At 34.7% G+C, this 25,893-nt stretch overlaps 1 protein-coding gene across 3 annotated transcripts; it reads left to right on the plus strand.

Moving 5' to 3' along the window:
* Nucleotides 1–3,754: 3,754 nt before the first annotated feature.
* LOC556532 (mu-type opioid receptor) lies at nucleotides 3,755–15,265 on the plus strand. Of its 3 annotated transcripts, XM_087307429.1 has the most exons (5): nucleotides 3,755–3,917; nucleotides 4,041–4,193; nucleotides 4,303–4,368; nucleotides 10,701–11,059; nucleotides 13,773–15,265. In XM_087307429.1, exons 4-5 carry the CDS (start codon nucleotides 10,711–10,713, stop codon nucleotides 14,321–14,323), a joined length of 900 nt encoding a protein of 299 aa, XP_087163555.1. In that variant the 5' UTR covers nucleotides 3,755–3,917; nucleotides 4,041–4,193; nucleotides 4,303–4,368; nucleotides 10,701–10,710; the 3' UTR covers nucleotides 14,324–15,265. The 3 variants fall into 3 exon arrangements, with proteins under 3 accessions (XP_087163555.1, XP_087163556.1, XP_087163554.1); XM_087307430.1 differs by lacking the exon at nucleotides 4,303–4,368 and having other exon boundaries at nucleotides 4,041–4,244; nucleotides 10,701–11,108; XM_087307428.1 differs by lacking the exon at nucleotides 4,303–4,368 and having other exon boundaries at nucleotides 4,041–4,244.
* The last annotated feature ends 10,628 nt before the right edge of the window (nucleotides 15,266–25,893 follow it).

Here is a 25,893-nt window from a genome sequence, read left to right on the forward strand (position 1 = left end):
ATGGGGACAAGGTCAAAATTTACTGGTATTGCTAGACTTATGGGGACATTTTGTCTTGAGGAATACAAGGCACACACACATACATATTGTCTTAGCAAGAAAAAGGAATTCAAATGAATAATCCACATTGTCCATTTCACATTACCCGTTTTTATACCTTTTGTTCCTCTCCCACCTGTCATCACATTGCCTCTCGCCTGTCACCGCTATCTTTTCTAGTTCCTCTCCATTGGTTCATTTTCCCCAAGTCTATACCAACCTCTGCTTTTTTGTGAGTGCAGGTCCAGAATTGATTGCCTCACATTTCAGCAAGTGTTCTCCACCGGGAAACAAAATATCCCCTCATTTATCTCCACCGCAAGCTGCAGTGGCACTCGGCGAGTGAGCAGCCGCCTTATAAACACCCTGTAGCCGAAAGCACAACATCACTATAAATATTCGCCAGCTTCAATTCTTTCTCTCTCTCTCTTTCTCTCTCTCCCTCTCTCTTTCTCTCTCTCTCTCTCTCCCTGTCATACTGCATCACCAGCAGCCACGAGTAAAGGCTTTCACTGTAAATAAGATGGCAGCGGCAGAGGCATTGTAAATTGTCTTCTCAAGGTTAAGTCTGAGTGCTTTATCTAGATCTGTTCATTGTATTCTGTGCAGATGTAAGGAGATGCTCTTGAAGTGTAACACTCTAAAGAATACTGTGCTGTTTTAAGAAATTTGAGGACACAAATATGGTCTCGGCCAAATGTTGGGTTACAAATGTGATACCACTTTCATTTGAGGACCAAATTCTCACTGGCTCTTTGTAGCATATTACTACCATATGTGACGCTGGACCATAAATTCATGAGTTGGTCAAGTGTGTACTATATTTTGAAGTTGGAAATTTAAAATGTATACATGACCTGAAAGCTGTTTGAATAAGCTTTACAATAATGTATATGTTTTTTTTAGGCTATGATATTATTTGGCTGTGACAAAACTGTTAAAAATCTGTTATCAGAGGGTTCAAATTATATAAATACAGAGAAAATTGTGTTTAAAGTTGTCCAAATGATGTGCTTATCAATATACATTACTAATCAAAGTTTTTCATATTTTTATAGTTGGAAATTTGCAAAATACCCTTATGGAACAGGATCTTTTGTAATGATTTTTGGCATAAAAGAAACTATTTTAACCCATATAATGTATTTTTAACAATTTATGCAAATATACATGTGCATTATATAAACTCACCGGCCACTTTATTAGGTACACATTGCTAGTATCGGGTTGGACCCCCTTTTGCCTTCAGAACTGCCTTCACGGCATAGATTCAACAAGGGACTGGAAATATTCCCAGGTTTTGGTCCATATTGAAATGATAGCATCACACAGTTGCCGCAGATTTGTCGGCTGCACATACATGATGTAAATCTCCCGTTTCACCACATCCCAGTAGTGCTCTATTGGATTGCTCTATTGAATTGAGTACAGTGAACTCATTGTCATGTTCAAGAAACCAGTCTGAGATGATTTGCACATTATGACGCATTTCCTATTCTTAGCCGACAGTTGTGTCACTCAGTGGGGTCTTCTGTTGCTGTTGCCCATCCTCCTAAAGGTTAGATGTGTTGTGTGTTTAGAGATGCTCTTCTGCATACCTCGGTTGAAACGAGTTGCCTTTCTATCAGCTCAAACCAGTCTGGCCATTCTCCTCTGACCTCTGGCATCAACAAGGTATTTGCATTCACAGAACTGCTGCTTACCTGTATATTTTCGGACCATTCTCTGTAAACCCTAGAGATGGTTGTGCGTGAAAATCCCAGTAGATCAGCAGTTTCTGAAATACTCAGACAAGCCCGTTTGTCACCAACAACTATGCCATGTTGAAAGTCACTTAAATTGCCTTTCTTCCCCATTCTGATGCTCAGTTTGAACTGCAGCAGAACGTCTTGACCATGTGTACATGTCTAAATTGAGTTGCTGCCATGTAATTGGCTGATTAGAAATTTGCGTTTCCTAGCAGTTGGACAGGTGTACCTAATAAAAAGGCCGGTGAGTGTATAAGACTTAATATGGGTCACATATGACTGTTTATTGACCAACACCCTTTCTAACTATAATAAGCAGCAAATGAGAAGTTCATGGAAGCAAAGTATGTTGTTATTTAATAGTGAGAATGGGTCGTGACCAAATATGGTATTGAAAATTTTAACCCAACAGCTGAGTTGGCCCATTTTTGACACAGAATTGGGTTGGCTTTTTAAATATGCATTGTGATTTTATTACTTGTTATATTTCTGTGCGTTTTAATTGTTTCAGTGCCTCCAACGGAAGGCACATGGGTAGCCTGATGGCCTCTAACTGCATTATGCTCCACATAATTTTGATTATAATATCTCTGTCTTAGTCACTGCTGCATATCACTGTTTGACCATATTAGGCTGTCCGCCTACATTTTTCAGACATCCATGTGCCTAAACAGTCATATGATATATTTCACTTGTGATCTGGAGGGCAGCATGACAAAAATTACGGTTGAGAGACTTGCATAATGGCCTTTAGCAGAGGGCAGTTTCTCTCTGTAGAAAGCAATGAACACTTTATACATGCCCCGTTTAGGCTGCAACAATAGCTGTTAGCTTTCATTGTGATGCAGAAGACACAGCTCTTCCTCTTGACCAGATTAAATTGGATGTTTTTTACCAAGATGGTGGATTCTGTCAAGGACGTTGAGCTTATCTTGCAAAAACTGGGAATTTTCTATTTATATTCAAGTCATTGAAGGGTAATAAATTTAGGGCTCAATTATTGTAATGCCCTTTTGGCTGAATGCCTCAGTGTCTTGATAGATAGAATGACGCTTATTTAAAACACTGCAGACGGAATGGTCTAATCACTCAGTATTATCCCAATCTATTATTACCAGATATGAAGGTGAAAAGCTGCATTGTTAATTATGATTAGATGATCTCTTTTTTGTAGGATTTTAAATAGATTGTGTAGATAGTTTTTTTTTCTTTTCTTCTTGTCTTTAATTTTATACAGACAGATATTCTTGAGTTTAATCATTTATCTAAAAACAAATTATTTGTGATGACTAATAAATCAATATTTTATTTTACATTTTTAGTGATGATTGTTTAAATATTGTATAATTAAATTGATGTATTCTTGTGATTTATTATATATATATATATATATATATATATATATATATATATATATATATATATATATATATATATATATATATATATATGTTATTAACTACATCATAAATCAAATATTCTGTGAAACAATTTATTAATTATTTGAAATATATGGTTTAAATCCATTTGGATTTTAACGATTGCAGATAATGCAAATTTAATTAAATTTTTAAGATTGTGTTATAATTTTAATGTTAAGTAATGTTATAAACAAAGGTCCTGTTTTCTCATCCATCCATCCATCCATCCATCCATCCATCTATCCATGTCTTCTTCTTTCCATTCCTCAATTTTTATATCCATTCCCTTCACCTCTCCATCGTTTCATTGTATTGCAGTCTTTTCTATAAATCAAAGAATTTATTATATTATTTTTACTTACTTTACCTCAGACATTTCTTTTGTATCTAGCTTGGATATATCCATGTTTGTTCCACCAGAGTAATTCATCAAGGACTGAAAAGTGTAGGCAGCAACCAACCAACCCTGGAGCTAAACTTGTCCACACAGGCGCGAGCGCGCGCTCACGCTCACTCGCTGACGCGCACGCGCAATGTTTGATTACTGTAACGACCCAATGTGCGCCAAGTGAACGGCGGACAGACACTACGGTGAAGAGGCTCGTCTCGCTAAACATGAAAGCGCCGGTAATAATCTCATCCTTCTCGGTTTAAGATGGACCCGTTTCTCAGCCATTTCACCGGACAGCGTCACATACTTTAAGCTGAAGTGAGTACTTTAAGATACGACTAACTCAGAGAGCGGATTATGAGGCGTCGTTTAACTGCAGTTTATTCACTTGCTTGTTACTAGACATGTACAAGTTTTATTAGTGTTTTATCTTCTCCACAGCTGTAGACACACGATGGAGTTGGTCGAGTTGTCTTACGTCCAACAGATGTTCAACGACTCGCGTTTTCAGGGGAATTTAAGTGCACTAGATGAAGTGGACGAGCCTCTACCTAGAAGCGCAAAGATCACCATCGTTGTTGTCTACTTGATAGTGTGCGTGGTGGGGCTCGTGGGGAACTGTCTGGTCATGTATGTAATTATCAGGTGAGATGAAGTGTTCGAGTCAAGCATGTTAATTGTGTGTGTGTGTATTTGTCTATAGGGAGAAGTCAATGGTGAAACTGGTGAAGAACCCTTTTAATGCAGTGGCTAACACGTAATGACTTGGGTAAAATAAGTATTAAACATGTTACCATTTTTCTTAGAAAACTAATTTTTAAAAGTGCGGTTGACTTGAAATGTTTATCAAATAGCCAGATAAATCAATTTGCAAATAAAAAGAAATGACAGGGGAAAATGATTAAACACATGAAGAAATGGAGGTGTAGAAATTGGATAGACAAGACCGACAGAACCATCAAGATTTTCACACTGTTGAAGTCAGTGAAAAGCTCACACCTAAGCAACTCATGTGACTACATTCTCCATAGAGGCGTCTTTAAGCTGCCATCACCTAAAACAAAACCTTCTATATAAAGTATTAAGTACATTTCAGTAATTCAGTACTTTCTCCTTGTGTCATTCCATTTGTATTACTCATAACATTTTTTTCTCACTTTTATTTATTTATTTTTTCTTGTTTCATTTTATTATTCTGTCTGAATTATTTGGGTTTTTACCAAAACCTGGTTTAAATCCATGTCAACAGCTCCTTTAGAAATATTATTCCCTGGAAAAAACTGGATGTGTTCAATACTTATTTCCCCACTGTATAGTTTTTATGGATGTCAAAGACTACCAGGTTCCAACATTCTTCCAAAACATTTTCACTTTTTGGCATTAATGTTCCCTTTAACCCCATAGTGCCTGATATACAAAACAATAGCAAGTAAAATCTAATCTTATGTCGAGTATGTTACTAGAAACATCTTGCTTTATTGACCTATATATATGAACTGTGAGAGTATGAAGCTTACAGCTGAAAAGGGAAAAAACACTTCACATTTATATGCAATTTTGTTCAGAAACTAATTATTATTATTTTTTTAAAATATATATTATTATTATAAGCTGTTATTAATTTACCCTAACTTTAAGATAAAATGTAGAATTTTAAGAGAGATTTTTGTAGCAGCAAATAACAGGGTAATAAAATACAAATGCATTACTTTATATCTAAATAAATACTTTTACTAATTTTGTGATCGGTGTTCTGCAGTTGTAGTTCAAAGCATATTTAATTTTACAATAGTGAATGAAGGACAAATAAAATATTCTTAAAATCCTCTTTTATCAAAGTTTATATATTATTATACAAGATGTCATTTATGTTTATAATGTACTATAAACGTAGTAAAACAGGAAAAAGCCACGAGGAGGATTGTGAACACTTTTCCTTTCTCTGCATAGTTTTAATCACATTGAAAGACAGCTCGCTTTAATCAGGGTTTAACTTAGCATCATATGTTATTTGTTATCTGTCTTGTTAATATCATGGGCCATTATTTAAAAAAAATGGTTTTCATGATATGATTTTTTGATTAGCAATCAAAAAGCCAGCAAACAGAATGTTTTGTTAACATCAATTAACGTATCCCATTTAATAATAATCAAAATAATTAATTCTGGAAATTTATTTAGTTTCAGGTTTTTTATGTTTGGAGGTTCAGAACTGAATTTGTTTGAACGTTTTCTTGAATAGAAATATCGTAAATATAGACAGAAATTCCTTTAAAACAAACAACATATAAAATCTGGATCTGTTCTAATATGCAGTCTTGCAATTTATGTTAGCATTTGTATAATTTAGAATGTGTTTTTTTTTTTTTTTTTTAACCAAAATACAACTAAACATTTTGATTTTAAAACATTTAGGGTCAGTTTTTTTTTCCATGTTTTTTTTTTAAAGAAAATTATTCTGTTAATTTAATAAATGAAAAAAATATATATATTTATTAACATTTTAAATAACTGCTTTCCTATTTTATGTAGTTTCAAATAAAATTATTACTCCAGTCATTACTGGTGGAACAAATATAATTTATATTAGAGGGATAATGAAGCTGAAATTTAATCTTTAAAATTACTGGAATAAATTATTAAATAAATGGTAAACTACTTTTGAACAGTTATATTATAGTGCAATCAGAAATTTTCACAATTTTACAATTTGTAATGTGTTTTTGATTAAATAAATGCTGCCTTGGTGAGCAAGAGAAGCTTATTTTAAAACATTTAAAAATCCCACTGAACCCAAACTTTTTACCGGTAGTGTAAGTGTTTTCTCTCTCCATTTAAAACTTTTGTTATGCTAACTATACTCAAGCAAATGGATTTAGATTAATAAAAATAAGATTAAGAGGAATCAAGTATCATACAATACATATTTTCTGATGCACTTGATAAAATCATAATTTTTTTATTGGTTGTTAAACTTTTTAGTAAAGGTTTTAACATTGTGATGATCCAACTGATTAATTTATTTTATCTTTTATTTTAAAAAATATTATTTAAATAATATTTTAAGTAGCCGATTAATCATATGAATAAAATATTTTTATAGGATTAATTGATTATTGATTGAGATACATTGAGATATATGATTCCATATACAGCTGAAGTCAGAATTATTAGCCCCCGTTTGAATTTAATTAATTTTTTCAAATATTTCATAAATTATTAACAAGACATTTTTACAGTATGTCTGATAATATTTTTTTCTTATGGAGAAAGTCTTATTTGTTTTATTTCAGCTAGAATAAAAGCAGTTTTTAATTTTTAAAAATCATTTTAAGGTCAAAATTTAAGCCTTTAAATGTCACTTTAAGCTGAATGGAGGTGTGTTGAAAATTATCTAGTCAAATATTATTTACTGTCATCATGGCAAAGATAAAATAAATCAGTTATTAGAAATGAGTTATTAAAACTATTATTATTAGAAATGTGTTGAAAAATCTGCTCTGCGTTAAACTCAAGTTCTGACTTCAACTGTATGTTTAATTTTTTTTCTTATTGTTATATTTCATTTATTTAATATCAATAATTAAATATTGGTTTAAGTAATTAACCAGTTTGATTAAATTCTTTGTGATATTAAATGTCATGACATGCAACATATTTTGTGGCGATTGTTATGCAGCAGTCAACTCCTACCCTATAGTTAAAAACTCTACATTATCACAGTAAAATATTTGCTCGACCCAACACTATTTTCTTCTTTCTGTTGCTTGCTCATCCATCGTAGCAGTTGTCCTGCCAGCGTTGTGTCACACGCCTGCTTGTTCATTACATTGCTAGATAAACATTTGGTACTTGTCCAAACCTCCCTGGCGTGAAACAGCTGTAGATGGAGGCCAAGACACAGCTTTTCCATCAGCACAGAAAGAATTCACATTAACAGAAGGCACAATGAGGGTTACAATCATTAAACGCTTTTAGCCCTTGCCGAGCTTTAATTTATGCAGGGAATTAAGTTTTATTGCGGAGAGAAAATGCATGTGATTTACCAACTTGCACTTTTCGCCTGATTGTATATGCTTTAACATCACAAGCACAGCCATGTAGTCATTTTGTCTCGCCCTGTATTGTTGAAGGTATAATTATGAAGGAATGTCATGCTGATCGAATGTTCAAGGAAAAGTGCCTCATAATTAGGAGTCAGAAATAGATTTGCTGCATCATCTCATGCTTTTAAGGATAAGAGCTACTTGTTTAGACGTAGTTTGTTCACACTTTTGGTGTTTATATATGAAGGAAAGGCAACGCATCCTTGTCTTTATGCTCTGTTATGTGTGCATTCATGCATTCGCGTATATTGTCATTACTCAAGACGTGCTCATATATAGTCCTTTGGGCCTATTTTAAAACCTGTTGCTAGGCTGGTTACTAAGCAGCGCCTGCCATTTCTTTACTCAGATCGCAGCATGTTGTCTGTCTACCTCTAGAGGATTTTGAACAATTTCACCACATCACTGTGACCGTCTCTTTGTGGATAATAAAGAAAGAATAGTTTATTTCTTTACTTTTAGACTGAGTGTTTGAAGGTTGCACTAGCTGTGATTCTGATACAACTTGAAGATTCATATTTATGAAGTCACTGCCATTTGCTTTCTTGCTCGTCCTTGTTGTAGTCAATAAGTCATGTCATCTAGCAGGACATTTAAAATAATGGCTGAAGATCAATATATGATAATAGCGTGCTAAGGTTAAAGGGGCTTTGCAGGAGTTACTAATGCAGTCCAAAGCTAGAATGCATTATGCACGTGGCAATATTTTCACCATAATAATAAACAGATTTTAATGTTTAGATAATAAATAATTGTGTACAATAAGTTAAAAGGCATATTCATATGTATATGTATACATGTACATTGTGACATTTATATAAATGAATTATGAAAAAACAGCTATACAGTGCTCAGCATAATTGAGAACAGCCCATTTTGAAAATTAATATTTTTATCAATTTCCCAGTGAATATAGGCAATGTATTTTGGGTCATTAAAACAAAATAGATTTATTAAACAGACATATTTATTACAATAATATTTTAATATTATTTTAATTATTATTTAATATAATATTTTAATAAATATCACTTTAATGGTCCTTTTAACGCATTTTGTTGAATTTAATTTACATTCCCTTTACATGCCGACTAATTCTCTTTTAGTCACCAAACATATTTACAAATGGAAAGATAATACAATTAAATTCAAGCAAAATATTGCAAAAATAAAAAATACAACCTACAAAATTTCAACTGAATTTTTTCATTTTTTTTCCTTCTCTTGATTTTTCCTCATTTTTAACTTTGTATTTTATATTTTTCTATAACATATAAATTTGGGTGTACTAGGTTTTGCACCATTATTGTAAGTTATTTAATTAGATAAGCTCCAGATTTAGCTTTACTGACTAATCTAATATAAATGCACAAATATAATATTGTAAAGCTTCCTATCAAAAAATATGAATTTAAAATATAGATTTGTGAAGGGTGTAATTATATATGCAGAGCACTGTACCATTATTAGCCCTCCTGTCAAATTGTAATTTTTTTCAAATATATCTCAAGAAATGTTTAACAGAGCAATGAATATTTTCTCAACATGTTCTATTATTTTTGTTATTCTGTAGAACGTCTTTTTTGTTTTTTGGCTGGAAGGAAAGTTTTTAATTTTACAAATATTTTAAAGGTCAATAATATTTTTATCTGTTAGCTACAGAACTGACAAATGCAGTCTAGTAACATACCTAATTATATATACAGTGCTCAGCATAAATGAGTAACCCCTTACAGATCTTCCTTTTAAATTAATATTTTCTATAGGATGATTTACAGTAATACATTGTTTATATAGATTAGATTAGTCAGCACCAAAACTGGAACTAATATAAAAAGAAAATGAATTAAAATCACTGTCCTAAAATCTGTCCACCCAAATTAAGTTGTTGGGGGAAAATATTTGATAATATTGGAAAAATGAAGAGAAACATTTTTGTAGTTTGAATTTAAAAAAGTTTTCAGTCTCACTTTAATGGTCCTTTTAACGCATTTTGTTGAATTTAATTTACATTCCCTTTACATGCCAACTAATTCTCATTAGATTATAAGTAGACTGTTAGGTTAGTGTTGACGTGCTTGCAAAGGTGCCTATAGTCAGTTAAATGTCTGTTGAAGGAGCAGTATCAACAGATATTAAGCAGACAGTCTAATACTCAAATTAAAAGTTATTGACATGTAGTTGCAGTGCAACTTTTAGTCAACAAAATGTGCAATAAGGACCATCAAAATAAACTGTTACCTATTTTTCTTGCTATAATATTATATAAATAACTATTGCTCAGACAAAAAAAAGTTACAAAATTTTCTTTTTCAAATTTCATCAATAATTTATTGAATAATCAAAACGCACACTCCTGTTTTTATAATATTTATAGTAAATTCAGAGAAACTTTTTTTCAAGTGGTCTTTTAATTTTTTCTCTGCTCACTCACAGTTGAAGGTGAAATTATTAACCCTCCTGAGAGATATTTATTCTATTTCAAACATTCATCAAAGGATATTTAATGGAGCAAGGAAATTTTCACAGTATTTCCTATAATATTTTTTCTTCTGGAGAAAGTCTTATTTAAAACTATTTTAATGTCAACATTTTTAGCCCCCTTAAGCAATATTTTTTCTGATTGTCTACAGAACAAACCACTGTTATACAATGACTTGACCAAGTACCCTAACCTGCCTAAATAACCCAATTAAGCATTTAAGTGTCACTTTAAGCTTAATACCAGTGTCTTAAAAAATATCTAGTCATATATTATGTACTGCACTCAAACAATTATTGTTTTGCTCGTTTAAACTACTTTAAAAGAAATTAGTCATTAAAACTGTTATGGCTTGAAATGTTGGTATTAGGGAAAATATACAGGGGGGCTAATAATTCAGGAGGGCTAACAATTCTGACTTCAACTGTATATTTCTATATTTTCATATACTGTAAATGACAGTATTTTTGCTTTCCAAAGTATTTTGACAAGTTATATTTACACCTGCCGCAGGTACACAAAGATGAAAACGGCCACCAATATTTACATCTTTAACCTGGCTTTGGCTGATGCACTGGTTCTGGCCACTCTTCCTTTCCAAGGCACTGATGTCATCCTAGGTTTCTGGCCCTTCGGTCTGCCCCTGTGCAAGGCTGTGGTAGCCATTGACTATTACAACATGTTCACAAGTGTCTTCACCTTGACCGTAATGAGTGTGGATCGCTACATAGCCGTCTGCCACCCTGTGCGCTCGCTGACAGTTCGGACCCCGCTCCGGGCCAAGCTGATCAATGTGGCGGTGTGGGTGCTGGCATCAGCTGTAGGACTGCCTGCTATGATCATGGGTCAGGTGGAGAAGGATGATCACGATGGTCTGGTCCTCTTTTTTCATGTTGCTCTGTGTTGACCTTCCATTTTAAGGCATGTTTGCTCATCGTGTCCTGTTTTTTTTTTCTCTCTTTTTTTAATCATGCTGTTGGTGGTGTTTTTAGTGTTTTTTTTCGGTTGTGCCTGAAATTATTTTTGACATTTTATTGTGGATTAAAGGTGCACTAAGTGTGTTTTTTTTTAAACAACCTTCCAGGGAAGGTGGACATTTTTGTTCTAAGTAATTTTTATGTAAAATATGAAAGCAAAGTCCACAAAAATGCACTGAAAGAATCACGTCAACCAAATTGGCATTTCAAAAAGCTCATTATTTAATAACACATAACTATTAAAATGTGTATCTAACTTTAATTCTTTAGTCCTAAGAAAATGTTAAGTTTAGAATAAAAAAATTCTTATGCAAGTGAACGGGGCTCAATTAATTCCCCATGACAAATAAGGATCTGCTGTAGTTAAATGAAAAGTTGTTTTAAAAATCAAATAAAAATTTAAAAATTCGATTTAAATATAAATTCTCACATAGGTCCAGGTCTGAAATGTTCATCTTTGGGTGAATTATACCTTTTATAAAAATATGAAATGTGTTAGAATTCAAGCAAAACTTTGTATGCAAAACAACAATCACTTTGTAAAATGCAAAAACATATTCAGAATGTTAGTTCAAGTAATAATGATTAGTCCAGTACAGGCATGTAATGTAACAGTATATTTATATTTCAAATAAATATTGTTTATATTTATACTGGAATAAAGTATCAGGTTTTCCACCAAAAATATTAATATTAATAAATACTGCCTAGGTGAGCCTTTATCAAAAACAATAAGTAGAAGTGATGTATTGGCCAACTCATTTAAAGATATCTGTATAAAAGACTGGTATTGATGTTTAGTAATTACATGGACGCAATGTGTTGCATGTCCTATGAATAATCTCACAAAAAACTTTTTTCATAAAAATCGTTAAATACTTGCAAAAACAAACAAAATCTGTACAGATTGGGCTAATCTGGAGCAGCAAGACATAATTTTATATATAGCAAAAACACTGGCTTTATTTTTGAAGTTTAATTCATAATTATGTTCCTTTATTTGTCAAGTAAAAGTTTATGATGTTAAAAGAAATGTTGAGGCACGCAGTAGGTAGTGCTGTCGCCTCACAGCAAGAAGGTTGCTGGGTCGCTGGTTCGATCCTCGGCTCAGTTGGCATTTCTGTGTGGAGTTTGCATGTTCTCCCTGCGTTCGCGTGGGATTCCTCCCGGTGCTCCGGTTTCCCCCACAGTCCAAAGACATGTGGTACAGGTGAATTGGGTAGGCTAAATTGCCCGTAGTGTATAAGTGTATGTGTATGTGTGTGTGTGTGTGTTTGTGTGTGTGTGTGTGTGGATGTGTGTGTGTGTGTGTGGATGTTTCCCAGAGAGGGGTTGCAGCTGGGAGGGCATCCACTGCGTAAAAATGTGCTGGATAAGTTGGTGGTTCATTCGGCTGTGACAACCCAGGATTAATAAAGTGACTAAGCCAACAAGAAAATGAATGAATGAATGAAAGAAATGTTGATTAGCAAAAAATATTGGACAATTAATTCAATCCATATTCAGTAAATTTAATCTATTGGAGAGGAAAAATCCAGTACTGTATGCAATTCTCCAAAATTGTTATCAGAATTGGTCGAAGTTTATTTTTGAACTAATTTCGAGAGGAGCACATGCTTATGATTGACCGTGGCTGGTCCTGCATTAGCTAATGCATGATTCACCAATCAAATGATTCCTAACTCACTAACCAGAGTTTCTTTCTTCAGTTATCTTCTCCTTGAAGAATCCCCCCTTCCACTCCTCCTTCTTTCCCTTTATAGGGTGGTACGGTGACTTAGTGGTTAGCACTGTTACCCCACAACAAGAATGTCACTGGTTCAGGTCCTTAACAGGCCAGTTGGCGTTTCTGTGTGGAGTTTGCATGTTCTTCCAGTGGTTGTGTGACTTTCCCTCAGGTCCTCCTGTTTCCTCCAACACTCCAAAGACATGCATCATAAGTGAATGGATCAATCTAATTTGGCACTACAGTTGAGCTCTTAACCAGCACTATATCATATATGCTGTATATGCAATTATATTAGTATGCAGTATATCAGTATGCAATTTATAAGTTAGTGCGTCGACACATAGCATCGAGGTGATCGCAGCGACCAGAGTTTGATTCCCGTCTCGAGGTCCTTTGCTGATCCTTCCCCTATCTCTGCTCCCCACACTTTCCTGTCTCTATATCTCCACTGTCCTATCAATAAAGGTGAAAACCCCTAAAAAATAATTATAAAAAAAAAAGAAAAAAAAAAGAGGGCAGATCTTGAGACCAACCTGGACAGCATGCCAAACTCGCTTTTTAATCAATCATCAGCTTAGTGTGAACACTTGAAAGTTCTTTTTGTTTGTTGCCACTGTGTTAAAAAAATCCTTGTGGTGCATCTCTAATAATAATAATAATATAAATTAAATAAAAAACCCTCAGACCCTAAAAATCAATTTGTCGAAAGTACAGTTTCGAAGAACTTTCTTAGCAGAACAACATACATTTGTGCACTTTTAAATCACAGCCTCTTGTGTTCCCTTCAAAAGACTCTCCATTTCTTTACTCATCACAATTCATCGTATATCACAGCCACTACGTGAAATCCCCTTTTTTAATGTGTTTTTTTCCATGCAGGTGCCGAGTGCATGGTGAGCCTGCCTGAACCAAGAAAGCACTGGGATCGTGTGTTCATGATGTGTGTGTTTCTCTTCTCTTTCTTGATCCCTGTGCTGATCATAAGCGTCTGCTACGGCCTGATGGTGCGTCGTTTGCGCAGTGTCCGTGTACTGTCCGGCTCACGGGAAAAAGACCGCAATCTGAGGAGAATCACCTATATGGTATTGTCGGTGGTGGCCGCTTTTGTGTTTTGCTGGATGCCGGTGCAGGTCTTGGCTTTGATTCAGGCTCTGGGTCATGTGGAACTCGGGGCCAGTCAGTCCTCGATGGCGGCTATGCATTTCTGCATTGCTTTGGGTTACGCAAACAGCTGTTTAAACCCCGTTCTCTATGCCTTCCTGGATGAAAACTTCAAGCGCTGTTTCCATGAGTTTTGTATCCCGGCCAATTCCGATCTCTTTCTAGAAGACCAGCGTAAGAGGTCATTGAGGCAGGGGAGAGAATGTGCTGAGCTGGAGGAAAAGGAGGTGGTGATTTATCATTGCGCTGCTCCTGTGTTAGCGGATTAGAGCTTTTAGAATTGCCAATGTTCTTGTATGGTCACGTCTGGAATTGTGAGGAAAGTTACCACTAGCATAGAGTTAATGCATGTTGTTCTGGTTAAAAGTAACCAGATGATATCAACCCAGACTTATTATGAAAATGAAGCCCTATATACATTTCTGGAGAGCTCTCCTATACATCCCAGGCGGTACTTTTTTATGTTTTTGTATTTATGAATCCACCAGAGGCTGCTGTGTACGTTTTTTGAGATCTCAAATTTCTCTTGTGAGTGCCATTCACGCCTTCTCACGTAAATCCACCAGAAGCCACTGACTGATTGACCGACTGACCGACCGACCAACCCTCCCACCCACCCACCCACTTTCATAAACCCAACTGACAGTGTTTTGGAAAGCAATCCAGAAAAAGAAAAGCCCTCGCCAGATTTTTACCTCATTTTCAGATTGTACCACATTCTCACCCTGTTATTTACTTGTTTGTTTTATTTTTTTGCTTCTGTTTTTGTCTTACCTGCTTTCTTGAATCATTTTTTGCTGGACTCGAACCCTATTGTCGCGGTCAAATCCTCTGCGTCTCAAGTCTAAATATATGATGCGATCCACTGGACAACAGCAGGAAAGCTGTACATACAGAGGTAAGCAGTCAGCTGCTAGCACGAAACGGAAAGGCGTTATACCGTTACATAGCGTTCGTTTTAAGGACGAAATGCAGCCATACGTATTTCTGGCTACATAATTCTGGATCTCCAGAAATGTATATAGGGCTACGTTTTCAGAATGAGCCTCTGTTGGATAATATGTTTCGTATCAAAATTCTAAATATGAATATACAAGAGCATTGTTTAAATGGGGAAAAAAGGGGCTCTTCCTCCTTTGTTTTTGCACCTTGTGGATTACTTGACATTGTTTGTTGTAGTCTTTATTTGATTAAATTATAAATTCACTGCATTATGTTTGTTAAGAATTACTTCAGTCCCAGCAGGCACAGGGCGTCAACATGATGTCAGATCTAGAAATAAAAATCGGGTTGACGTCAGAACCCAATTTCAGAACAACGTCAGTGACTATGTGTACATGAACACCAAGAATCCGACAATACTCTGATTATGAGTCTATCATGTAAACAGCAGTTTTTGATTACCTTAATCCAACTAGAGTCATAATCATATTAACAGTAATCAAATTAAGACGTGAAGTATGCAGATTTTAGTCGCATTATTGAAGTGCAGTACAGACATTTAAACACCTTAATCAATCTATTACCGTTTACTATTATCAGACATTAGATTTTGGTTGAATAAACGTCAGTATTTGGTGTCAATATGATGTCACTTAAGATGTTGACTCGACGTTGCATTTTGCTTATTTTCCAACACAATATTGAACTTTGGTCACCTAACACCACAACCTAAATCTAACCTTATATTAACATTTTATGACATTGTGTGCCTGCTGGGTGTTTTAATTACCTTTTCTAAACATTCTTTTGGTACACTTGTGTTTGGAGCAGCATGTGCAAAATGTTTGAAGATTTATTTTTGTATCAGCTGTACAAGAATGTATGTATTTATATATAACTACACTGTAAACAAAATATCCGCAAGTTAGCAATTTTCCATATTTTGGGATTAATGTTTTGTTTCGTCTTATATGCTTTAGAATTGCTTTATGTGACCTTTATCTTTTCTGCAACAACCTTTGGTGTTGAAAAGTTTGAAAAAAGTGACTTTTTTAATAGTTTGAAGGTATATATTGTCTGTGTTAGTGTTTATCATTGTAAATAATGCCACAAAAACCTAACCGGAGAGTACTTTTTCTGTTATTTCATGGACTTTTTTCTATATATATTTTATTTCTTATACAATATATTGTTTCAAACTACTAAAAGTTGAATTTTGAACATCAAAAGTGGACAGATCAAAGGTCAAGGTCCCATAATGCAATTCATAACAAAAAAAAAAAAAGGAAAACAAATACAGAATGGATATTTTTTAAAATGTGTATTAATTAGCGTAATACATATTTCTGTAGTAATATATAAACTATTTTTTTTAAATGAATAAAACCTTTGGTGTAATACAAAAAATATATTCCGCAACCACACATATTTAAATATATAATTGTAGACAATATTACACTATATATAAGTTAATGTATGTACAATACATGACAGCATATACACAGTAATAAAAGATTCTTGTTTTTAAAAAAGTAATACTTTCACTTGGCTAGGTTGCAATCACCTATGTAAATCAATGGATGTGCAATTACTTAAAGTGAAAGATGTCATTTTAGAAGACATCAACTATTATCAAAACTAAATGAATACATAAAAAATAAATTAATTATGTTTTTTTCAAATAAACAAGAATTTCTTTACATTTTGAACAAGTAGTGATGTTTTTAATAATTAGTAAATGCTTAAAAATAATAATAACAGTAATAAAAGTAAAATATTTTCAGATTATTTTGGTGGCTTGAGAAAGCCAACATACTGTTTTACTACATAAACAATATTTTTCCGTCTTCTTCTTCTTAGATATTTTAGGAACGCATCTCCTCTTAGACTGTTCATACTACAACCACCAAACTAACTAAAACCTCCAAACTGTACTGAATTAAGTTGTTATATCTTTTCCAACTAATCAGACTTACAGTTTTCCGAAAACTGACCTGGAAAATTCAGAAAAGTCCCACTGACTTAACACTGGACCAAACTTTGTGACCTATTAACTTTGCGCCAGACTGTCATACAGACTTAAGGTTGAGCTCATTTAACTTAAACTACCAATCTGTCAATCACTGATGACCTTTCAACACCCTAGCAACCACTTACGGCACCCTAGCTACTGTCCCATAGACTCCCATTGTAAAAAAATGCCATTGACTTTACATTGGAAACCAACAACATACCAATCCATGCTAACAAAATACTCATCCCTACTAGAAACATACTAACAAACATACGTCATACCAGCAGTATACTAATCCATACTAGAAACATGTTAATTCATCCCTGCTGAAAAATCCAGCTCAAACCAGCTTAGGCTGGTTGGCTGGTTTTAGCTGGTCGACCAGGCTGGTTTTAGAGGGGTTTTGGCCATTTCCAGGCTGGTTTCCAGCTATTTCCAGCCTGGTCTTAGCTGGTCAGGCTGGAAAATGACCAGCCAAATCCAGCTAAAACCAGCTTGACCAGCCTGGTTTAAGCTGGATATAGCTGGTTTTGGCTGGACTCCCAGCTTGGCTAGGCTGGTCAAGCTGTTTTTAGCTGGTCATCTCCCAGCCCGAAAAGCTAAGACCAAGCTGGAAATGGCTGGAAACCAGCCTGGAAGTGGCCAAAACCCCTCTAAAACCAGTCTGGTCGACCAGCTAAAACCAGCCAACCAGCCTAAGCTGGTTTAGGCTGGATTTTTCAGCAGGGATACTATAAGCATACTAGCAACATGCTATTTTATACTAAATTCATGCTTACAACATGCTAGTTTAAACTAGAAACATGCTAGCAACATGCTAATTCATACTAGAAACATGCTAGCAAAATGGTAATTTATACTAGAACCATGCTAATTTATGTTAGCAAGTGCCTAGCAAATACTCAGAACAACCTAGCAACTACCTAGCAACACCTTAGCAACCACTCAGAACACCCTAGCAACACCTTAGCAACCACTCAGAGCCCCCTATCAGCCGCCTAGCAAGGAACATGCCAATCCATACTAGAAACTTGCTAACCTATTTGTAGCTATCTCTCTATGCCAACTGTTTCAAATTTCCTAAAAACCTCTTCAAACTTTCGGGCGAGGCTTTCTCAAGCTGCCATAAAGTTTGTCTATAAACTTTGCTTTTCTAGTTGGAAAGTGTAACTTTTCACAGTATTAATCAAATATACACTGACCTGGTGAGCAGAATTAACTTCTTTCATTTTTTTTATTATCAAGAAGAAGAGAGTATAGCATCATTTATCTGTCAAGATTTGAATATTTAGTGATTGAGATAAAGTACGTATGTGCCTGCATCTAATTATGAGCCATTTATATCCACCTGACTGGTTTGACATTGATTCAGAGTGACAGGTTAGTGCAAATGAACAAAAGAATCTTCTCTACAAATGTTTACAGACAGGTGAGGATTCAGAGGCTGTTGATTGCTTTGTCTCCTCAGTTTCTTTTATGGTGGGATTGAGAGCTTGTTTCCTTGATCTTGGCCGGTTTACAAGGAACTTGCCGGAGCGAAGGATCCTAGAAACATCTGTTTTGTCTGTGTGGTGTTAAGTGCTTTCCAGATGGTGTTCTGATGCTTAATATCTGCTCCGTATGCCATGCTTCAGCTCGTCCCACTTTAGAATTTAAACTGCATTTTAATCAAACTCTTGACTGAAGGGATTTAAAGAATATACAGAATGTATAAATTAGCTTTATACAGTGAATCTGGAAAGTATTTATAGCGCTTCACTTTTTCCGCATTTTTTAAATGTCACAGCCTTATTCCAAAAATAGATTAAATTCATTTATTTCCTCAAAATTCTGCCCACAATACCCCATAATGACAATAAGATTTTTTTAAATTGTTGCAAATGTATTAAAAATAAAAAATCTGAAAATGTACAGAAGTATTCACAGCCTTTGCTCAATACTTTGTTGATGCACCTTTGGCAGCAATTACAGCCTCAAGTCTTTTTGAATATGATGCCACAAGCTTGGCACACCTGTCTTTGGGAGTTTTTGCCCATTCCTCTTTGCAGTACCTCTCAAGCTCTATCAGGTTGAATGGGAAGTGATGATGTACAGTCATTTTCAGATCTCTAGAGATGTTCAATAGGATTTAGGTCTGGACTCTGGCTTGGCCACTCAAGGACATTCACCGAGTTGTTGTAAAGTCACTCCGCTGATATTTTGGCAGTGTGCTTTGGGTCATTGTCCTGCTGGAAGATGAACTGTCGCCCCAGTCTGAGGTCAAGAGCACTATGAAGCAGGTTTTCATTCAGGATGTCTCTGTACATCGCTGCATTCATCTCTCCCTCTATCCTGACCAGTCTTCCAGTTCCTGCTGCTAAAAAACATCCTCACAGCATGATGCTACCACCACAATGCTTCACTGTAGGGATGATAATAGCCTGGTGATGAGCGGTGCCTGGTTTTCTTTAAACATAATGCCTGGCATTCACTCCAAAGAGTTCAATTTTAGTCTCATCAGACCAGAGAATTTTATTTCTTATGGTCTGAGAGTCCTTCAGATGCCTTTTGGCAAATTCCAGGCGGGGAGTTGCTTCCGTCTGATTACACTACCGTGCAGGCTTGATTGGTGGATTGCTGCACAGATGGTTGTCCTTTTGTAAGGTTCTCCTTCCTCCACAGTAGAACGCTGGAGCTCAGACAGAGTTACCATCGGGTTATTGATCACCTCCCCGACTAAAGCCCTTCTCCCTTGATCACTCAGGATAGATGGCTGGCCAGCTCTAGGAAGAGTCCTTGTGGTTCCACTTACAGATGATGGAGGCCACTGTGCTCACTGGAACTTTCAGAGCAGTAGAGATTTTTCTGTAACCTTCCCCAGCCTTGTGCCACAAGACAATCCTGTCTTTGAGGTCTACAGACAATTCCTTTGTCTTCATACTTGGTTTGTGCTTTGACATGCACTATCAACCCTGGGACCTTAAATAGACAAGTGGTATGCCTTTTCAAATCATGTCCAATCAACTGAGTTTACCACAGGTGAATTCCAATTAAGCTGCTGAAACATCTCAAGAATGATCAGTGGAAACAGAATGTACCTGAGCTCAATTTAGAGCTTCACTGCAAAGGCTGTAAATACTTCTGTACATGTGATTTTTCAGCTTTTTTATTTGTAATAAATTTGCAACAATTTCAAAAACTTATTTCCACATTGAAAAGGATTGGGGTATTGTGTGTAAAATTTTGAGGAAATAAATTAATTTAATCCATTTTCGAATGATGCTGTAACATAAAAAATGTGAAAAAAATGAAGCGTTATGAATAGTTTCCAGATGCACTGGTTAATAACGTGAGAAATTGTTTATATTGATAATAAAGTCAAGAATACAAGAATGTATTGTGTTACTATTTATTGTGCTGTGGGTTTAATTCTTGAGGACTGCACAAGTACATGTATATTTTAAATAAACTCTAAGCCTCTTTGCATAAAAAGTGTCTGCCAAATGCAAGTAGATCTGTTGATTATTTTTTTAAAAAGTATTTTCTTTTATTTTCTTTTGTTATTTAATAATACATCTGATTTAAGATCAATAAAAATGTTGTTTTGTGGCTTATCAGCAACTGTGTTTTTCCCCAATGTCATTAATCAGTTCTGAATAGCTACTCGTTGCAATACTGGATTTTTTTGTTGTTCAAAAAAACACACCGGAAGACCTTAAATTAAGAAAGCCGAGTTTTTTTTCCTTGTAATTCTCTCGACCTGTCAATATTTTATGTTTGAAGATCGTGATTCTGTACACTTATAGGGTGTGTTTTAGTCCCCAGTCATTCATCTGTGTAATTGTCTGTGGGTTATTACATTATGTTCATAAACCTTGTTGACAACCAGCATAAAAAGTAATGACCACCATTTTAAAAACTATTGATTTCGGGGGCGTTTTAAACATTGTAGTTCATAAATACTTGAAGGCTATATATACCTGCGCTTTCCAAGAGGTTGTTTGTCTTTCAAGGAATTTGTTCAATATTTATGAACAATATAAAACAACATATTTGCAACATTTCAACAGAATTTCAGTTGTTCCCCTAAAACTCGTAAAGAGATCTTCCTAGCCATATTATCATTTAACTGGTCAAATCTATATGCCACTCAGGAGATGGTGATGGTGTTTATTGTAATTCATGTGACGTGCCATTAGTTGAGCGGCCAGGTAGAACTGTAGACATGCAATTCAAACAGATTTAGCTTATTGGACTTTTATTTTTGTTTGCTCCTTTACTTGTTTTCCCCATTTCTACACTCAGAAGAGCAGTTGCAAAGGGGGAATTTTTCAGTGATGCCATAAAGAGTGATTTTGAGTTCTTTCTGAATCCAATATTTTCAATATGCATCCCAGACCTTCGGATGCTTTTTACCCCTGTTTTGTGGGTAGGCCGATCTGTGACCAGCACTCTCTAGTGGCAGGACCAGATGGCTGTTACCTACAGTTGAAGTCAGAATTATTAGCCCCCTGAATGATTAGCCTACCTGTTTTTTTCCCCAAATTTCTGTTTAATGGAGAGAAGATTTTTTTCCAACACATTTCTAAACATAATAGTTTTAATAACTCATTTCTAATAACTGATTTATTTTGTCTTTGCCATGATGACAGTAAATAACATTTGACTAGATATTTTTCAAGACACTTCTATACAGCTTAAAGTGACATTTAAAGGCTTAACTAGGTTAATTAGTTTAACTAGGTAGGTTAGGGTAATTAGGCAAGTTATTGTATAACGATGGTTTGTTCTGTAGGCTATCAAAAAATATATAGCTTAAAGGGGCTAATCATTTTTACCTTAAAATGGGTTTTTAAAAAAAATTAAAAACAGCTTTTATTCTAGCCATAATAAAACAAATAAGACTTTCTTCACAACAAAAAATATTATCAGACATACTGTGAAAATTTTCTTGCTCTGTCAAACATCATTTGAGAAATATTTAAAAAAGACACACACAAAAAAAAAACATAGGGGGCCTAATAATTCTGACTTCAAGACTATCAGACTATCTCCACATCCCGTTGCGATGTTTTGTGTTTATGTGCTTGTTGCTGGTTTTTTTGCCCTACTTTAGGGACAGTCGCCTCCCTCTTCCCTAATGTATCTTATTTTCTCTTTCTAAATGCTACCTCTCGTCTGACCTGTCTTCCCCTGAAATGTTTGTGTATGGTATGAGGGGTCCAATTTCTCTACATGTAAATGTGTATGTGACAAATAAAGGCTTTTCATAGAGCATTTTAAAAATATAAAGAACCTTTTGTGAAATTAAGAAGTTTTTGAACCATTGATACAAAAAAACTTGAAGTCAGTTATCCTTACCTGTGCTTTGTTCAGTACCTTGTTATCCTGTGTGCATTTAAGTCCTCTGGTTGGTTAAATTCATTGTTCTTTTGCTAATGTAAATCTGTTATGTCTCATGTGCCTTAATTTAAATCATTTGTAAAATACTTTGTTTAACCTTGATTATATATAAATATCTAAAATGTTATACAGCTGCTATTGAGCTCCATTTTTCCTTCACTGCTTTTTCACCTGCCTTACTGTAACACTTTTCCAGTGTGTTTGGTTAAGGTCTTGTTTTTGTGGGAGCAGATTTTCTTAGTTTAGTAATTTTTCACACTTGATTTAAGCATATTAGGTTGCCTGCAATGAAACGCTATGCTAAAATTATGAAAACCCTATTGCAGTAAATTTTTACCTGGCATACCTGGATGGATTTTATTCATGTCACATTGGGTAATTTATATTGTTATGTATTACAGAAAAGAATGATTCAATTTTCCTGTATATTATTATAAGTAAGAGTCAAAAAAATGACTTGTGACCCACTGAATGAAATCACAAATAAGAAAATAAAAACAACTGTATTATTTAAAATGTTTAGATTTTATTGTTGTTCTTACTAAAAATACAGTCATTTGGTTAGTTTTATCAATTTCTAGCAATCATGAGTTTTAGTTTGGTTCTGTTTTCCATGTGTCTAGTTTGTTGCCATGATTACAAATCATGTTTTAAATGCAATAACAGGCGATTATTATGAAAATACAGTAGAAAAGTACTGTATAATGCAAATATTACTTTTTGCATAAAAAGTAAATGACAATTTTAACAAAGTATTACAATAGTATGGCAAAGAGAAAGAAAAAAAGACAATAAAATAGAAAAAAGAGAGAGGCCACATGAACAAATAGTCCAAATTAATGCAGAATATTAAATAAAGCACAAGATTTAGAAGTTTTATTTGGTTTCCTGTTATGAGAAACGGGTAAATAAAATAAATTATATTCATGTAAAGATCCAATTCTTATTTAAGAATGAGAAAATTTGGTATATTTACACCTATGTATAGACTTGGAAAACTTTCAATAAATAAATTAGCTTTATACAAAAACTTGAATTAAGGAATAGTTTTTCTTTAATGTAAAACCCCAAAAACATCACATCTATAGCTCAAATCACCACAAATCTTTTGGACAATCTGAGCATCAGACCAAGAATTTTTAACAAAAGGACAATGCCAAAATAAGTGAGCAACAGACTGAGAAAGAGCAGGAGACATTTTTTTAATGTCATTTTTGAATTTCTGTAAAAATTGTTTAACTGGATGATTACAAATCATGACAACCTGTTTAGTTGAGACACCGTTCGCTGCAGAGCCACTTGAGCTCCTGCGAGGGATAAGCTGTTTTAATGCTCAGACCCACCCCACCCCTAACCCCAACCCCCAGTGACATCACTTGTAGAAGTGCAAGGAAGGAGGAGCTGGAGCTCAGCTCTGCCCAAGTGGCTCTGCAGTGAGCACCACTTGGGTTTTGTTTGGCTTCGTATTCTCTGGTGTATTATAAACCAACTGTTTTTCATCCACGGTGTTGCGGTAACACTGCCCCTCCGTGGTGAGTTATGGACTTCAGATTTTAGTATAACATTTCAGAATATTATATCTAAAAAATAAACACTGCTTTAATCATCAATTATATTTATGGTTTTATATAGGCCATATTAAGCAGTCGGATGTACAATTGAGTTATTTTATAAAGGTTTTTGTATCGGACAAAAGGAATTTTTCATTCAGGATATTATTTCATATTTCATTATTATTTAATTCAACATAAATCTTCTTTGTCTAAATGCACAACAGCTGATTATACTGATGGGGTCGAATAGCCATTTGGCTGAGATGCCAACTCACTCACAACTGCCTTGGTGGTACAAAAGAGAAACTGTCCAGTTGCATTTCTCTCTAGAATTTCTGCTTATCTAGTTTGCAGTGAAATGACCATGGGGCTAATGTGCTTTTTATTTTTTATTTGGCTTTTATGTCCTTGCAAACATGCACACGCTGCTTCATCTCATGTACGTACTGTTACCAGTAGGTGGCAGCGCTGGCACAGAAACAGCTCTCAGTCCCTTCGTGGGTAGTTCAGAGAGTTACACTTTAAAACTTTGGGTGAAATGCTAAAATACTGAGATTTTTGGCTTCCTACCGATGTGCAGATCAGCAATCATTTAAATATTGAATTGTTTATTTTTTTACCTAATTGATACGGATTGGAGTTATGCCTGCTCTGAATAGTAAATATGAAAATAGCTTTGGTTTGTATTTGTATGTTAATTAATTAGTGGGGCGTCACGGTGGCGCAGTGGGTAGCACTACCACCTCACAGCTGGTTCAAGCCTCGCCTGGGTCAGTTGGCATTTCTGTGTAGAGTTTGCATGTTCTCCCCGTGATGGCGTGGGTACTCCGGTTTCCCCCGCGAGTCTAAAGACATGCTGTATAGGTGAATTGGGCAAGCTAAATTGTACTGTGTGTGTGTGTGTGTGTGTGTGTGTGTGTGTGTGTGTGTGTGTGTGTGTGTGTGTGTGTGTGTGTGTGTGTGTGTGTGTGTGTGTGTGTGTGTGTGTGTGTGTGAGAGAGAGAATGAGAGAGTATGGATGCTTCCCAGTGATGGATTGCAGATGGATTTGCATCTGCTGCGTAAAACATATGCTGGATAATTTTGATTGTTCATTACTCTGTGGTGACTACCGATTAATAAAAGGACTAAGCCTAAAGGAATATGAATGAATAATTAATTGATTTATTTATTAAAAAACTGGATTTAGGCAAATAGCAAATCTTCTTAAAAGCTTTATCTTGCTGGGCAGTAATAATAATGCATTTAATGTTTAAATGCATGTTAAAATGTATCTCACCTTGCCACGTAATCATATTTAGCAACTTTCTTGCAGTGAATTGACAGCCCTACTTATGGCGCTGCCCATAAATGTTATAATATAATATATTTATATATAAAATGTTTTTATATAAAAAACAGTTATAATACTAAAAATGCTATGAAATATGCAGAACTGTTAGCATCCTCTACAAATCTTAACTGTCCTGATCCTTCAAAATTTTGAGTTTTGATGCTGAAGAAATATTCAAGAAATAAAGAAATATTGTTATGACCAATTTTGAAAGCAGATGTGCTGCTTAATATTTTATGGAAACCATGATAAAATATTCAAAAATACTATTAGTTTTTATTGATCAAATTTACTGTAAAGTCTTTGGAAGATTGTATTTTAAACAAATGTTTTTTATATATTCTGATAATCAAAAAAGATGACACTTTTATCACATTTTTACACATTTTGCTGAAGAGCATTTTTTCCAGCATTGTAAGAAGAGCCACTGTTAATCACTGATCACATGAGTGATTTTTCAAAACCTGCAGATACAATATTGTACCTTCATTAACAAGACAAGACACTTTAACAGTGTCAAATGAGTTCCTTCAAGAACTATTCAAAAGCATTTTGCTATATCCAAAATGGGTTTTGAATATAGATAAATTTTCAATAAATATAAAACATCAAATA

The sequence above is a fragment of the Danio rerio genome, chromosome 23, assembly GCF_052040795.2.
Source record: "Danio rerio strain M-AB ecotype USA chromosome 23, GRCz13ab, whole genome shotgun sequence".
Taxonomy (NCBI): Eukaryota; Metazoa; Chordata; class Actinopteri; order Cypriniformes; family Danionidae; genus Danio; species Danio rerio.

Bases quoted from the DNA above. Each gene is read 5' to 3' on its own strand.
- LOC556532 (XM_087307428.1), top strand. From the start codon at position 4,054: ATGGAGTTGGTCGAGTTGTCTTACGTCCAACAGATGTTCAACGACTCG. The intron at 4,245-10,700 runs GTGAGATGAAGT...CACCTGCCGCAG, and splicing joins GTCATGTATGTAATTATCAG to GTACACAAAGATGAAAACGG. The intron at 11,060-13,772 runs GTCTGGTCCTCT...TTTTCCATGCAG, and splicing joins GGAGAAGGATGATCACGATG to GTGCCGAGTGCATGGTGAGC.